Raw genomic sequence first — 17,117 nt, 5'->3', positions numbered from 1 at the left:
TAAAAAGAGCTTTTTTCTGTGCCTTCAAGCAGGAGCTGCCCTGTGTACAACCACTCACACCATAGCTGCCACCAGAGGTCCTCTGCACCCTTTTGTATCTCTCCTCTCTAACCTTAAACCTTTGCCCTCTAGTTTTAGACCCCCCTACCTTATCTACTTTGACTATCTATCTTATCTATGCCTCTCATTATTTTATAGACCTCTATAAGTTCACCCCTAAGCCTCTTAGGCTCCAGGAAAAAATTCCCAGTCTACCTGCCTCTCATTATAACTCAAACCATCAAGTCCCGGTAGCATCCTAGTAAATCTTTTCTGCACTCTTTCTAGTTTAATAATATCCTTTCTATAAAAGGTTGACCAGAGCTGTACACATTATTCCAAGTGCGTCCTTACTAATGTCTTGTACAACTTCAACAAGACTCCCAACTCCTGTATTCAATGTTCTGACCAATGAAACCAAGCATGCCGAATGCCTTCTTCACCACCCTGTCCACCTGTGACTCCACTTTCAAGGAGCTATGAATCTGTATTCCTAGATCTCTTTGTTCTATAACTCTCCCCAACTCCCAACCATTAACTGAGTAGGTCCTGCCCCGATTCAATCTACCAAAATGCATCACCTCACATTTATCTAAATTAAACTCCATCTGCCATTCATCAGCCCACTAGCCCAATTGATCAAGATCCCGTTGCAATCTTATACAACTTTCTTCACTATCCGCTATGGCACCACTCTTGATGTTATCTGCAAACTTATTAACCATGCATCCTAAATTCTGATCCAAATCTTAATATAAATAACAAATGCCACAAAACAGTGGACCCAGCACTGATCCCTGAGGCACAACGTTGGTCACAGGCCTCCAGTTTGAAAAACAACTTCTGTCGCCAAGCCAATTTTATATCCAATTGGCTACCTCATCTTGGACCCCGTGAGATATAACCTTATTCAACAACCTACCATGCGATACCTTGTCAAAGGCCTTGCTAAAGTCCATGTAGACAATGTTCTTGTGTAACAGACTAGAGAAGAGCTGAATGGGCCTCCTCCTGTTTCTGTGTCACAGGCCCGAGAGGGGCTGAATGAGAACCAGATCCAAGAGAGGGGCTGAATGTGCAACGACAAGTGAAAACGTGTTCGAAAGCAAGGTCCAAAAACTTAGCTTGATGCAAACACAATTTCTTTTATTTATTCAAATGAAAGAGAAAAAGGATAATTCGCCAATTCAATGACAGAGCAGATTTGCAGGAAAGGCAGGCCCCGTTTCAGGCCTGTGGTGTGAAGTTAGCCTGATCCCGGCTGAGTCTTGCAGGGGGCTGCTTCGGTCTAGCTCAGCACTGTGGCGTGGAGTAAAGCCTGCGGACATCGTGGTATGCGATAATCCGCCAGACCTGACACACGGCCTCCCCCTTCGCAAACGGGGCCGACTTCTGTCACGTTTACACCTAACTGGGCTGCCACCAATCCTGGGCCGGGCTGGGTTCCTCGCCTGCAACAAAGAAAAGTTAAGAGGCGTTAGCTACATAGAACATAGAACATAGAACGATACAGCGCAGTACAGGCCCTTCGGCCCACGATGTTGCACCGAAACAAAAGCCATCTAACCTACACTATGCCATTATCATCCATATGTTTATCCAATAAACTTTTAAATGCCCTCAATATTGGCGAGTTCACTACTGTTGCAGGTAGGGCATTCCACGGCCTCACTACTCTTTGCGTAAAGAACCTACCTCTGACTGTCCTATATCTATTACCCCTCAGTTTAAAGCTATGTCCCCTCGTGCCAGCCATTTCCATCCGCGGGAGAAGGCTCTCACTGTCCACCCTATCTAACCCCCTGATCATTTTGTATGCCTCTATTAAGTCTCCTCTTAACCTTCTTCTCTCCAACGAAAACAACCTCAAGTCCATCAGCCTTTCCTCATAAGATTTTCCCTCCATACCAGGCAACATCCTGGTAAATCTCCTCTGCACCCGCTCCAAAGCCTCCATGTCCTTCCTATAATGCGGTGACCAGAACTGTACGCAATACTCCAAATGCGGCCGTACCAGAGTTTTGTACAGCTGCAACATGACCTCCTGACTCCGGAACTCAATCCCTCTACCAATAAAGGCCAACACTCCATAGGCCTTCTTCACAAGCCTATCAACCTGGGAGGCAACTTTCAGGGATCTATGTACATGGACACCTAGATCCCTCTGCTCATCCACACTTCCAAGAACTTTACCATTAGCCAAATATTCCGCATTCCTGTTATTCCTTCCAAAGTGAATCACCTCACACTTCTCTACATTAAACTTCTTTTGCCACCTCTCAGCCCAGCTCTGCAGCTTATCTATATCCCTCTGTAACCTGCTACATCCTTCCACACTGTCGACAACACCACCGACTTTAGTATCGTCTGCAAATTTACTCACCCACCCTTCTGCGCCTTCCTCTAGGTCATTGATAAAAATGACAAACAGCAACGGCCCCAGAACAGATCCTTGTGGTACGCCACTTGTAACTGAACTCCATTCTGAACATTTCCCATCAACCACCACCCTCTGTCTTCTTTCAGCTAGCCAATTTCTGATCCACATCTCTAAATCACCCTCAATCCCCAGCCTCCGTATTTTCTGCAATAGCCTACCGTGGGGAACCTTATCAAACGCTTTACTGAAATCCATATACACCACATCAACTGCTCTACCCTCGTCTACCTGTTCAGTCACCTTCTCAAAGAACTCGATAAGGTTTGTGAGGCATGACCTACCCTTCACAAAGCCATGCTGACTATCCCTGATCATATTATTCCTATCTGACCTGCATCTGTTTCCACCGCCTCTTTGGGGCAAATGCACCCCTGAACACGACAACTCGCTCCGTCGAAAATATTCCTCCTCGCCTTGCCCTCAGGTTCTTTTACCGATTACAGTCTGCGAGTCATAGAGTTTTTATAACATGAAAGAGGCCTTTTGGCCTATCGTGTCTGGGCCAGCAATCAAGCACCTATCTATTCCAATCCCATATTCCAGCACTTGTACACCTCGATCAGGTCCCCCTTCTGCTCTCCCCCTCTGCTCTAAAGAAACCAATCCCAGCCTAACCAGCTTCTCTTCATAGCTGAAACACTCCAGCCCAGGCAACATCCTGGTGAATCTCCTTTGCACCCAGTCCAGTGAAATCACATCCTTCCTATATAGTGTGGCGACGAGAACTGCGCACAGTACTCGAGCTGTGGCCTCACCAGCGTTTTCTAAAGTTACCATCATAACCTCCCTGCGATTATATTCTATGCCTCGGCTAATAAAGGTAAGTATCCCATATGGCCTCTTAACCACTTTATCTACCTGTTCTGCTGCCTTCAGGGATCTGTGGACATGCTCCCAAGTCCCTCTGGTCCTCTGTCCTAGCATTCTACTGTTCATAGTATATTCCCTGGCCCTGTTAGTCCTCCCGAAATGCATCACCTCACACTTTTCAGGGTTAAATTGAATTTGCCACTGTCCCGCCTGTCTGATCAGCTCGTCCATATCGTCCTGTAATCAAAGGCGTTCCTCCTCGCGATTTGCCACATCACCAATTTTTGTGTCATCTGCAAGCTTACTGATCATACCCCCCCACATTCCCATCTGGATCATTAATGTACGCAAACACAGCAAGGGGCCCAGCACCGCGGTGTCCCTGCAGAACACCACTGGGCACAGGCTTCCAGTCACAATAACAATCTTTGACCATCATCCTCTGCCTCCTGCCCCGAAGATTCTCTTCAATCTGTGTTCCTTTTTAGCTCCTCGCCCTCCCTCTGATAGAATTCGCTGCTATTTATTCTGTCGAAAACCCTCCTGATTAAAAAGCACCTCCATTTAATCTCCCTCCAAGCCTTCTCTGCTCGAAGGGGGGGAAATATCCCAACCTCTCCCTGCCTCAACAAACTGAAATGAAATGAAATGAAAATCGTTTATTGTCACAAGTAGGCTTCAATGAAGTTACTGTGAAAAGCCCCTAGTCGCCACATTCCGGCGCCTGTTCAGGGAGGCCGGTACGGGAATTGAACCGTGCTGCTGGCCTGCCTTGGTCTGCTTTCAAAGCCAGCGATTTAGCCCTGTGCTAAACAGCCCCTGCTCCCCCAGTTCCTGGGAATCCTCCACACCCTGTCCATGACAGCCTGGATATTGGATCCCAAGCTGTAGTCGAGGCCGATCCTCAGGTCTTGCGGGAGGCTTTCCTCAGGCACTTAGGCCTCACAGGGAAGATTCAGTTGTAACATTGACTTACTGCAGCGTCGGCACAGCAAGGGGCAACTTTCGAAGATGTAGAGGTTGTAGCAAGAGCTGAACCCCAGACCGGAGCAGGTCGCAGCGTTGCGGCAGGGTGCTGTTGGAGGGAGAGCGGAGAGAGTGCAGTGAGTACGGTTAGACATTGGGAGCGATACAAACACTCACACTCACTCACACACTCTTACACACACCTCACCACACACTCACACTCGCACACGTATCTCACACTCTCACTCACATACCTCACACTCACACACAATCTCCCTCACGCACACTCTCACTCACACACTCTCTCACTCACACACATACACCTCACACTCCCTCACCCTCACACGCTTTCACTCACACACACTCTCCCTCACTCACACACACCTCACACAATCTCATTCACACATTCACTCACACAAACCGGAGCAGGTCGCAGCGTTGCGGCAGGGTGCTGTTGGAGGGAGAGCGGAGAGAGATGTAAATACGGTTAGACACTGGGAGATGAAAGACAAAATGCTGGAAAATCTCAGCAGGCAGCATCTGTAGGGAGAGAAAATGTTTCTAGTCCGATGACTCTTTGTCAAAGCTGAGCATCCGCATCCGGCAATCCAGCATCTGCAGTCATTTGCTTTTAGAGAGATACACACACCTCACACACACCTCACACTCATTCACACACTCCTCACTCACACACTCTCACTCACTCACTCACACAGATCTCACTCACACACTCACACACACCTCACACTCATTCACACACTCCTCACTCACACAGATCTCACTCACACACTCACACACACCTCACTCACACACTCTCACTCAGACACACACACACCTCACACTTGTTCACACACACACCTCACTCACACACTCTCACTCAGACACACACACACCTCACACTTATTCACACACACACCTCACTCACACACTCTCACTCAGACACACACATTCTCTCACATACACTCACTCACTCACACACACTCTCACTCACACACATACTCTCTCTCACACACACACACCCACACGCTCTCTAGAGACAGAAAGTCAGAGAATGACAGAGAGAAAGACACACACAGTGGGAGTGTGAGAGACAGAGAGAGAGAGGGTGAGCGAGAAAGACAGACAGGGAATGAGACAGAGAGGAAAAGAAACTGGGAGAGACAGAGAGCGAGAGAGAGATGGGCAGAGAAATAGAGGCATAGAGAGAGGAAAACGGAAAGATTGTGAGAGAGAGGCAGACAGTGAGAGGGTGAGAGAGATGCAGATAGAGAGAAAGGGTGAGCAAGAGAGACAGAGAGGGGAGAGACAGAAAGAGAGAGAGGCAGAGAGAGAGTGAAACTGAGGGAGTATCTCTGAGGTGCAGTTTAGAGAGGATGGGACGGTGACACTCACACTCGCAGCGATTGCCCAGACGATGAGGCAGACACTGACAGGCGCAGCCCTTGACCGTCCCCCCTGCCTCACAGGTAGTGATAGCACAGGCTGCAAAAGAGGAAAGCTTTGATCAAATCTCTCTTCACGTGGAGACAGTGGGTGAGATTCCAACATATCGCATAGAGTGGGAATGTTCGACAGCACCTTCCAAACCTGCCACCTCTACTGTCTAGAAGGACAAGGGGGGGGAGGGAGAGCGAGAGCAGACACATGGGGAAGACCCACCGCCTGCAGGTTCCCCCTCCGAGCCCCACACGCACCATCCCGATTGGGAAATATATTGGCCGATCCTTCACTGTCGCTGGGTCAGAATCCTGGAACTCCCTCCCTAACAGCACAGTGGGTGTACCTACTATGATTAATGTAGGAAATTGTGATAGGTATTTGCTGGAATTCTCCGATCATTGGGATTCCATTTTCCCGCTGGTAGCGCACCCCTACCCGCGGGTTCCCTGGCGGCCTGGCTTCAATGGGAAATCCCACTGGTTAGCTGCGGGAAGATAAAATCCTGCTGCCAACAAAACGGCGCGTGGCCGAGAAACACATGGCTGGGGTACCGGAGAATCTAGCCCATCATATTTTACATTTTGTTGTGGTAATGTTAAAAACCCTGGGTTAAAATACACACAGGCAAGGGAAGCGCGGTGGTGCAGTGGTTAGCACTGCTGCCTCATGGTGCCGAGGTCTCAAATTCGATCCCGGCTCTGGGTCACTGTCCGTGTGGAGTTTGCACATTCTCCCCGTGTTTACGTGGGTTTCGCCCCCACAACCCAAAGATGCGCAGGGTAGGTGGATTGGCCACGCTAAATTGCCCCTTAATTAGAAAAAATGAATTGGGCACTCTAAATTTATAAAAATGGTCGACCAAATGAAAAGGGGTTTCCACAGATGACGCTAGCGTTAAGGGTCCAGGCTGTGAAGATGACAGTCCTTCCAAGATTGCTTTTCTTTTTTCAATGCCTTCCGACCTTTGTCCCAAAGGCTTTTTTTAGAAAAATAAAAGTGGCGATTACAGGTTGTGTGTGGGCGGGGGAAACCCCGAGAGTAAAGAGGGCACTCCTGGAGCGGGGTCACAGAGGGGGGGCCTGGCCCTCCCGAGCTTTATTAATTATTACTGGGCGGCCAACGTATCGATGGTCAGGAAGTGGGGGAGGGGTCGGCCTGGGAGCGAGTGGAAGCGGCATCCTGTAAGGGCACGAGTTTGGAGGCTTTACTGACGGCACCCCTGCCGTTCCCGCCGGCTCGGTACTCTACAAGCCCTGTGGTGGTGGTAGCCCTCAGGGTGTGGGGGCAATGGAGGCAGCACATGGGATTGGGCGTCAGTGTGGTCTCCGATTTGTAATAATCACCGGTTTGTCCCGGGAAGGCTGGATGGGGGCTTCAGGAGATGGCAGCAGGCAGCGATCGAGAGATTTGGGGATTTATTTATCCAGGAGGGCTTTCCGACCTTGGAGGCACGAGAGGAGGAGTTTGAGCTACCGGGCGGGAATGGGTTTCGATACCTTCAGGTCCGGGACTTTGTACGAAGGCTGGTGCCTAGCTTCCCTCTGCTCCCCCTGAGGGTACTACAGGATAGGGTGATGTCAAAAACGGGGGCTGGAGAAGGGAGGATTTCGGAGATATACAAGGAGTTGATAGAATGGGAGGGGACCCCGACCAGGGAGTTGAAGTGGAAGTGGGAAGAGGAGCTGGAAATGGAAAAGGGGAAAAAGCCTTGAAAAGAGTCAATTCATCTTCGTCCTGTGCCAGACCTAGCCTGATCCAGTGCAAAGTGGTCCACGTGACGGTAGCCCGGATGAGCAGGTTCTTTGAGGAGGTGGAGGGTAGATGTGGGCGGTGTTGGGGGTAGTCCGGCTAACCATGTGCATATGTTCTGGGCATGTCCAAAGTGGAGGGGATTCTGGCAGGGATTTGCGGACATTGTCAGAAGTCCTGGAAGGGAGGGGAACCCCGAGTCCAGAACTGGCAATATTTGGGGTATCGGATGATCCGGGGCCAAGGGGGGGGGGTTGGAGAGAGATCAATGTCCTGGCCTTCTCCTCCCTGGTGGCCCGGAGACGGATGTTGCTGGGATGGAGGGACTCGGAGCCCCCACAGTCAGCGATATGGCAGGGTTTCTCAGCCTGGAAAAAATCAAGTTCGTCTTGAGAGGATCAACTCGGGTTGGCCCAGAGATGGCAGCCTTTCATTGACTTCTTCAAAGAAAACTGAATGTCAGCAGTAAGGGGGGGGGAGAAAATAGGAGGCATGGCAGTGTTAGATAAGGACAGGGAACTCAGTATGCAGGTAATCAGGGAATAGGGCGGGGGCAGTAGGGGGACATTGTTTTTTAGGTTTTTTGCTGGCGTCGCCCACACGGGTTTTCCTTTTAAGAAATGTTAATGTGTTAAACTGAAAATTACAAATGCTTCAATAAAATATTTTCTAAAAATTGTTTTTTTTTAAATACACACAGGCAGTATGCATTTGCTAAAGCTGTGATTATAGGGTGGTAAAAATGAGGTCATCATTGACTTTAACCGTTTACTTGTTTACAGAGAGATGGCTGATGGGACCTTTTTTTTAATTTTGGAAGATCTCTGGGGTGTCGATAATTTATGAGGGATTGCATTTAGCCCTAGCTAAGTAAGCCATAGGACATCTTAGTGGGTAGAGACTGAAGAACGCCTAATGCTCGGGATACGGATGATGTCAATCAGGGGAGAAGCCAGGTCTATCCTGCAGTTTGGTGGCCTGCTCCGTGATTTTAAGTTGAGTGTCCGACAAGACAGTTTGCTGGCGATGGGCTTCTATCCTCCCATAGCTTGTCAATGGGATTTCTCATTGAAGTCACCCCACGCTGTTAGGAATCCTGCAGGAGTGCACTGCCAGCAAGAAAAGGGAATCCCAATGGCCGGACATCTCCGGCCAGAGTCTCTACTAAAAGTCAGAACAGAGAAGCAAGTAACCCTGATTGTTAACTTTATTTATCTGTAGCATTTGAACTGCATTGAGTTGCTTCATTGGAATATACCGTGGGCAGGTGTCGATAGTGAGTTAAAGTTTATTTTCTCCTTTTATTTAAGAAATGTTTGAACTATTAAATGTGAAGGTACTTCTTTGGTGTTAAGTGGTTAATTCTGTGTTGAAATTAAAGGTTGTTTGACCAAAACAGTTACCTATTGGTCAGTGGCTCCTATGGTTTAGTGGTCTTCTCTCACAGTCTTAAAAATTATTGGGATCCTCACACGTCCGAACACTGCAGCGGTTAAAGATGGCAGCTCATCCTGGCTCAAGATGGCAGCTCACCCGCCACCTTCCCGAAGGACAATGAGGGATGGTAAATAAACGGCAGGGCCGTGCCTAGCGACAGCTCACACCTTTGGCCCTTGTCCAACTCAGTTAGAGGCCGAGATTGACCTCCGACTTGCGTGAGGGTTCCACGACCCGGTACGACTGTGAGAGTTAGGAGCATGAGTAGGCCACACGCCCACTCAGGCCTGCTCCGCCATTCAATAAGACCCTGGCTGATCTCATTGTAACATCAACCTCACAACCCTGCCTAGCCCCTCCTTCCCCCCGATAACCTTTCACTCGCTGTGTTGACCAACAATCTACCCTGCCAAATGCAAATCGACTCGAACTTGCTAAATTAATAAACACACTTACTGGCATTCAGGCCTTCATCAGATGTCAGGTTGCGTACTGCGATACATTGAAAGGAGATAGTTAATAAAAAATAACACATCATTATAGAGCATTGAGGCGATTAACCCGGTTCCCACACTCCCAGGACAGGTACAGCACGGGGTTAGATATAGGGGCTGATTTAGCACAGGGCTAAAGAGTTGGCTTCTAAAGCAGACCAAGGCAGGCCAGCAGCACGGTTCAATTCCCATACCAGCCTCCCCGAACAGGCGCCGGAATGTGGCAACTAGGGGCTTTTCACAGTAACTTCATTTGAAGCCTACTTGTGACAATAAGCGATTTTCATTTTCATTCATACAGAGTAAAGCTCCCTCTACACTGCCCGCAACAAACACTCGCAGGACAGGTACAGCACGGGGTTAGATACAGAGTAAAGCTCCCTCTACACTGTCCCCATCAATCTCTCCCAAGACAGGTGCAGCACGGGGTTAGGTACAGAGTAAAGCTCCCTCTACACTGTCCCCATCAAACACTCCCAGCACAGGTACAGCACGGGGTTAGATACAGAGTAAAGCTCCCTCTACAATGTCCCCATCAAACTCTCCCAGGACAGGTACAGCACGGAGTAGATACAGAGTAAAGCTCCCTCTACACTGTCCCCATCAAACACTCCCAGGACAGGGACAGCACACAGATACTCACCGCATAACTTGTCCCAACACCATCCTCTGCCTGTGTCGCATTTGGTACAGGGCACGCCAGGCTGGGCAAACTGGTTCTTGTGCCAACCAGTGGCAGGCAGGAACTCCACCTCGTTTCCCCTGGAAAGGTGGGAGGGGGGGGGGTTACAATGAGTGAGGAATGAGTGAGGAAAGGCAAAAATGTTAGTGACTGAAGAGTGTGGAAACCTCGGCCGCTCTCACGGCCACTCCCATTCCCCTGCACCTTTCCCCTCCATGTTCCGGCAATGCAGGGAATGTGCACACTTACAGCAAGATCCCACAGCTAGCGATGTGGTGATCTGCTTAGATACAGGAGTGCGCAAGAGAGAGGGAGTAAAGGGAGTTAATGTATGTGACAGTCAAAGCTGGCATACTCACTGGGGGTGATAATTGCAGACGAGGTAGGTGCAGTTTTTCCCCATGGCGCATCCAAATTTCTGCGTTTTACTCCACACCATCTGTCAATGAAGAGGAATGATTCGTCAGGGTCCCTGGCAGAGAACGAGTGACTCCCTCTTTAACAGGGGTCCCTCACGCTGTCTCTGTACCCGACGGGAGATACTGTAGGCAGACACATACCTGTGTGAATGAGTCGCAGAGCGCTGGATGTGATGTACACTGTGTGTTACTGTAATCATAGTAAGCTAGCATGGAGTACGTCTTATTCATAGCCGAGCTCACGTCCAGAGCTGTACCTGTGAGGTCTGGAGTTTGATGTGGGAGGGAGGGTGAGAAAGGAGATAGTCAGACCCCAGGCAACAGAGTGAGAGGTCAGTCCCTACAACACCATATCACACAGTCTGACAACACTTACACATCAGAGTCTCAATGGCAGTCTCATTGTTACTGTCTGTCTCTCTCTCTCTCTGTCTCTCTCTCTCTGTTTGTCTTTCTGTCCCTGTTGCTGCATTTCTCTCTCTCTCTCTCTATCTCTGTTGCTGTCTCTCTCTCTCTGTACCACTCTCAATGTCTCTCTTTCAGTCTCTGTTGCTGTCTCTCTCTCTGTCTCTCTTTCTGTCTCTGTTACTTTCTGTCTATCTCTGTCTCTTTTTCTGTCTCTGTTGCTGTCGCTCTCTCTCTCTCACTCTCTCTCTCTGACTCTCTGTCTATCTCTGTCTGTCTTTCTCTATCTCTCTCTGTGTCTCTGTTGCTGTCTCTCTCTCTCTGTTCCTGTCGGTCTGTCTCTCTCTCTCTCTCTATCGCTGTCTCTCTCTGTTCCTGTTGGTCTGTCTGTCTCTCTCTGTCTGTCTGCCTCTGTCTCTCTCTCTCTCTCTGTCTCTGTCTTTCTCTCTGTCTCTGTTGCTGTCACTCTGTCTGTCTCTTTGTTCCCGTTGGTCTGTCTGTCTTACTCTTTTCCTGTCTCTGTTGCTGTTTCTCTCTGTTGCTGTCTGTCTATCTGTCTCTCTCTGTCTCTGTTGCTGTCGCTCTCTCTCACTCTCTCTCTGTGACTCTCTGTCTGTCTCTCTCTATCTCTCTCTGTGAGTCTGTTGCTGTCTCCCTCTCTCTGTTCCTGTCGGTCTGTCACTCTCTATCTCTGTCTCTCTCTCTCTGTCTCTGTTGCTGTCTCTCTCTGTCTCTCTCTCTGTTCCTCTCGCTCCATCTGTCTCTGTCTCTGTCTGTCTCACTCTATCTCTCTCTCTGTCTCTGTTGCTGTCTCTCTCTCTGTCTCTCTGTTCCTGTCGGTCTCTCCCTCTCTATCCCTGATTCTCACTCTCTCTCTCTCGGTCTCTATTGTATCTCTCTCTGACTCTCTCTATCTCTCTCTCACTATCTCTCTTTCTATCTCTGTTGCTGTCTCTCACTCTCTGTTCTTGTCTGTCTGTCACTCTCTGTCTGTCTCTCTCTGACTCTCCCTTTCTCTCTGTCTGTCTCTCTCATTGTGTCTCTCCCTTCGTTCCTGTCTGTCTCTCTCCCTGTCTCTCTCTATCCCTTGCTCTCTCTTTTTTTGTCCATCTCTCTCTCTGTCTCTCCCTTACCCTCTTTCTCTATTTATGTCTCACTCTCTCTCTCTATGTTGCTCTCTCAATCTCTCTCTCTCCCTCTCTCCTCCTCCATCTCAATTTTTCTCTCACTCTCCCAAAGTGACCCACCCCCTTACATCTACACTTCTGACCCACCCTCCCTCCCTCCCTCCCACCCTCTCCCTTCCCCCCTCCCTTCCTCCCTTTCCCTCTCCCTCCCGCCCTCTCCCTCTCCCTCCCGCCCTCTCCCTCTCCCTCCTGCCCTCTCCCTCTCCTACTCCCTCCCTCCCTCTTCCTCTCCTCCCTTGCTCCTTTGGGGCAGCACGGTAGCATTGTGGATAGCACAATTGCTTCACAGCTCCAGGGTCCCAGGTTCGATTCCCGGCTTGGGTCACTGTCTGTGCGGAGTCTGCACATCCTCCCCGTGTGTGCGTGGGTTTCCTCCGGGTGCTCCGGTTTCCTCCCACAGTCCAAAGATGTGCAGGTCAGGTGGATTGGCCATGACAAATTGCCCTTAGTGTCCAAAATTGCCCTTAGTGTTGGGTGGGGTTACTGGGTTATGGGGTTATGGGGATAGGGTGGAGGTGTTGACCTTGGGTAGGGTGCTCTTTCCAAGAGCTGGTGCAGACTCGATGGGCCGAATGGCCTCCTTCTGCACTGTAAATTCTATGACATCCCTCCAGTCCTCTCCCCTCCCTCCCTCCCTCCCGCCCTCTCCCTTCCCCCCTCCCTTCCTCCCTCTCCCTCCCGCCCTCTCCCTCTCCCTCCCGCCCTCTCCCTCTCCTACTCCCTCCCTCCCTCTTCCTCTCCGCCTCCCTCCCTCTCCCCTTGCCTCCCTCTCCCTCTCCCACTCCCTCCCTCTCCCACTCTCGCTCCCTCCCCCCCTCTCCCGCTGTCCTCCCCCCCCCCCCGCCTCCCTCTCCCCCTCCCTCTCCCACTCTCCGTCCCTCTCCCACTCTCCTCCCTTCTTCCCTCTCCCATCCTTCCCCTCCTCCTCGCCCTCCCTCCCTCCCTCGATCCCTCCCTCCCTCCCTCGACCCCTCCCTCTCCCTCCCTCTCCCCCTCCCCTTCCTCCCTCGCTCACTCTTCTTGTAGACCAGGATGTTTTGGCCGAGGTTGGCCAGCTCAAATGTCCGTGCCACCTTCCCTCTCCAGGTCTCATAGGACGGACAGTCCCGATAACCAAAAGAAGTGTTGCATCTGTCAGCCACCTCCTGTGCGATCGCTTCCAAATCTTCGTCCCATTCCTGTGCAGGAGAGATCAAGAGGGCGTGGGAGTTAGAGAACAGCAAACAATCCATCAGACAGTGTGCACTCCCTCAGTACTGATCCTCCCACAATGCGGCACTCCCTCAGTACTGACCCTCCGACAGTGAAGCACTCCCTCAGTACTGACCCTCTGACAGTGCAACACTCCCTCAGTACTGACCCTCTGACAGTGCAGCACTCCCTCAGTACTGACCCTCCGACAGTGCGGCACTCCCTCAGTACTGACCCTCCCACAGTGCGGCACTCCCTCAGTACTGACCCTCCGACAGTGCGGCACTCCCTCAGTGCTGACCCTCCCACAGTGCGGCACTCCCTCAGTACTGACCCTCCGACAGTGCGGCACTCCCTCAGTACTGACCCTCTGACAGTGAGGCACACCCTCAGTACTGACCCTCTGACAGTGCGGCACTCCCTCGGTACTGACCCTCTGACAGTGCGGCACTCCCTGAGTACTGACCCTCTGACAGTGAGGCACTCCCTCAGTACTGACCCTCAGACAGTGCGGCACTCCCTCAGTACTGACCCTCTGACAGTGCGGCACTCCCTCAGTACTGACCCTCTGACAGTGCGGCACTCCCTCAGTACTGAACCTCTGACAGTGCGGCACTCCCTCAGTACTGACCCTCTGACAGTGCGGCACTCCCTCAGTACTGACCCTCTGACAGTGCGGCACTCCCTCAGTACTGACCCTCTGACAGTGAGGCACTCCCTCAGTACTGACCCTCTGACAGTGCGGCACTCCCTCAGTACTGACCCTCTGACAGTGCGGCACTCCCTCAGTACTGACCCTCTGACAGTGCGGCGCTCCCTCAGTACTGACCCTCAGACAGTGCGGCACTCCCTCAGTACTGACCCTCTGACAGTGCGGCACTCCCTCAGTACTGACCCTCTGACAGTGCGGCACTCCCTGAGTACTGACCCTCTAACAGTGAGGCACTCCCTCAGTACTGACCCTCAGACAGTGCGGCACTCCCTCAGTACTGACCCTCAGACAGTGCGGCACTCCCTCAGTACTGACCCTCAGACAGTGCAGCACTCCCTCAGTACTGACCCTCAGACAGTGCGGCACTCCCTCAGTGCTGACCCTCTGACAGTGAGGCACTCCCTCAGTACTGACCCTCAGACAGTGCGGCACTCCCTCAGTACTGACCCTCAGACAGTGCAGCACTCCCTCAGTACTGACCCTCAGACAGTGCGGCACTCCCTCAGTACTGACCCTCAGACAGTGCGGCACTCCCTCAGTACTGACCCTCAGACAGTGCGGCACTCCCTCAGTACTGACCCTCTGATAGTGCAGCACTCCCTCAGTACTGACCCTCAGACAGTACGGCACTCCCTCAGTACTGACCCTCAGACAGTGCGGCACTCCCTCAGTACTGACCCTCAGACAGTGCGGCACTCACTACCCTCATCTCCCTTGTCGACCAAATATCTGAGTTACCCAGCTTTGAATATATTAAGTGACGCCAGCCCCCACTGCTGCGTGGGGGGAGAGATTTGCACAGACTAACCACCCTCTGAGGGAAGACCGCCCCCCTCCTGTCCATCTTCAGTAGGAGTGACCCCCTAATTCTGAACCTGTGTGCTCCTCGTTGTTAATTCCCCTGTTTGCCCCAGCCAGGCTACTCACGAGTAGATTCATATCCGCTGCTCTTGGTAATGGCTTCCCCTTGGCATCAAGTCCGGGGAGATTGGCACGGAACCAGTTGTGACTTTCCAATAACTGATCCTTCTCCTGGATGGTCAGCCTATGCCCCTGGGATAGAGGGAGCAGAATGAAAAGGAGAAGGGAGGTGGTGCTCTGAGCGTGCATCGTCAATGCCTATACCTTTTCTGGCTCTCTCTCTCCTTCTCTCTCTGTCTCTTACTCTCTTATATTTCTGTCTCCCTCTCTCTCCCTTTCGCTCAGACGCTCCTTTCTCTCTCGGTCTCTCTCACTCTGTCTCTCACTCTCTATTCCTCTATCTGCCTTTCTGTATTTCTCTGCCTGCTTATCTCTATGTCTCTCTGTCTATCTCTCTCCCGATGTCTCTCTTTCGCTTGCCCTCACTGTCCCTCTACACCACTCTGTCTTTCACTCTCTGTCTCCCTCTATGTCTCACTGGCTCACCTTATGTCTCTCTCTCTCTCTATCTTCAGCTCTCTCTGTCTCTCTCCGTGTTTCACTCTGTGTTTCTGTCCCTCTTTCTATCTCTTTCTCTGTTTTTCTGTCTGCCTCTCTGATGTTCTCTCTGTCTCTCTCACCCTCTCTCTCTGTCTCTCTCCCTCTCTGCGTCTCTCTCTCCGTCTCTTCGCCCCTCTCTCGGTCTTTCTCTCCCTTTCTCTGTCTCTCTCCCTCCCTGACTCACTCTCTCTCTCTGTCTATCCCACAGTCTCTCTGTTTTTCTCTCTCACGCTCTTTCTGTCCACAAACACCAGGGTTTAAATGGTCTGTTGAAGGGGAGTTGCTCCATTCAATTGGGTGCCTGAGGGATGCCCGACTCTGAAAGGTTTTGAGATGCTCAGATTGTTAGGGAGGGTTCACATTCTATCTTCTGTCAACCTGAGATCATTCAGATCCATTTGACCCCGTGTGTGAGTCCCCCTCCTCCAGGCCGTGGCCGCTGACACTCACTGGCCCTGTTCCAGCAACACCCAAATTCAACCTATGTGTTCTGAAACTGCTCATCACCCCCTCCCTATCTCTGTAACCTCCACCAGCCCCAATAACCCTCCCTATCTCTGTAACCTCCACCAGCCCCAATAACCCTCCCTATCCCTGTAATCTACTCCAGCCCCAATATCCCTCCCTATCTCTGTAACCTCCTCCAGCCCCTTCACCCCTCCCTATCTCTGTAACCTCCTCCAGCCCCAATAACCCTCCCTATCCCTGTAACCTCCTCCAGCCCCAATATCCCTCCCTATCTCTGTAACCTCCTCCAGCCCCTTCACCCCTCCCTATCTCCGTAACCTCCACCAGCCCCAATAACCCTCCCTATCTCTGTAACCTCCACCAGCCCCAATAACCCTCCCTATCCCTGTAACCTCCTCCAGCCCCAATATCCCTCCCTTTCTCTGTAACCTCCTCCAGCCCCTTCACCCCTCCTTATCTCTGTAACCTCCACCAGCCCCAATAACCCTCCCTATCTCTGTAACCTCCACCAGCCCCAATAACCCTCCCTATCCCTGTAACCTCCTCCAGCCCCAATATCCCTCCCTATCTCTGTAACCTCCTCCAGCCCCTTCACCCCTCCCTATCTCTGTAACCTCCTCCAGCCCCTTCACCCCTCCCTATCTCTGTAACCTCCTCCAACCACTACACCCCTCCCTATCTAACCTTCTGCAACCCTCTGAGATCTCTGCGCTCCTCCAATTCTGACCTTGCGAACATCCTCCGATTCCCATTGATCCACCATTGGCGGCCATGCCTTCAGCTGCCTGGGGTGACCCTAAGCCCTGGATTTCCCTCCCTAAACCTCTATCTATCTGATTCCCGCTGACTCCCTCTCTCTCTGTATGTTTCTCTTTTTCCCTCTCCCTGTCCCTTAATTTCTCCCTCTCCCTTTGGCTAAATCCCTTCCTCCCTGTCCCTCTCTTTCTCTCTAATCGTACTCTCAAATCAAAACTGCCTCTCTCTCTCTCCCTCTTTGATTCTGTCTGTCTGTCTCTCTCTCCCTCTTTGTCTCTCCCTTTCTCTCTCTCTCTGTCGCATTCTCTGTCTGTCTCTGTGTCATTCTTTCTCTCTCTCTTTGTATCTCCCTGTTTCTCTCTTTCTCTCTGGTTCTTTCTATCTCTCTCTGTCTGTCTCCCTCTCTTTCTGTCTCTCTGACTCTATCCCTCTCTCTTTTTGACTGTCTGTCTCTCTCTCTC

At 51.2% G+C, this 17,117-nt stretch overlaps 1 protein-coding gene across 1 annotated transcript; it reads right to left on the bottom strand.

The window, feature by feature from the left end:
* Positions 1 to 1,164: 1,164 nt before the first annotated feature.
* Positions 1,165 to 15,679, bottom strand: LOC140392924 (venom allergen 5.02-like). The gene is made up of 9 exons (XM_072478706.1): positions 14,899 to 15,679; positions 13,084 to 13,246; positions 10,618 to 10,742; positions 10,417 to 10,496; positions 10,019 to 10,137; positions 9,338 to 9,373; positions 5,648 to 5,737; positions 4,266 to 4,364; positions 1,165 to 1,490 (listed from the first exon to the last, which is right to left on the bottom strand). The coding sequence occupies exons 1-9, from the start codon at positions 15,079 to 15,081 to the stop codon at positions 1,447 to 1,449; spliced, it is 939 nt and encodes a 312-aa protein (XP_072334807.1). The 5' UTR covers positions 15,082 to 15,679; the 3' UTR covers positions 1,165 to 1,446.
* Between the last annotated feature and the right edge of the window lie 1,438 nt (positions 15,680 to 17,117).

This window comes from Scyliorhinus torazame, chromosome 16 (assembly GCF_047496885.1).
Source record: "Scyliorhinus torazame isolate Kashiwa2021f chromosome 16, sScyTor2.1, whole genome shotgun sequence".
In the NCBI taxonomy this organism is placed as follows: Eukaryota; Metazoa; Chordata; class Chondrichthyes; order Carcharhiniformes; family Scyliorhinidae; genus Scyliorhinus; species Scyliorhinus torazame.
This window is presented reverse-complemented; position numbering and strand designations above follow the sequence as displayed.

Coding starts and splice junctions, on each gene's coding strand:
- LOC140392924 (XM_072478706.1), bottom strand. CDS start 15,081: ATGCACGCTCAGAGCACCACCTCCCTTCTCCTTTTCATTCTGCTCCCT. Junction 10,138..10,416: donor GTCTGCAATTATCACCCCCA/GTGAGTATGCCA, acceptor CCACCTTTCCAG/GGGAAACGAGGTGGAGTTCC. Junction 4,365..5,647: donor TCTGGGCAATCGCTGCGAGT/GTGAGTGTCACC, acceptor TCCCTCCAACAG/CACCCTGCCGCAACGCTGCG.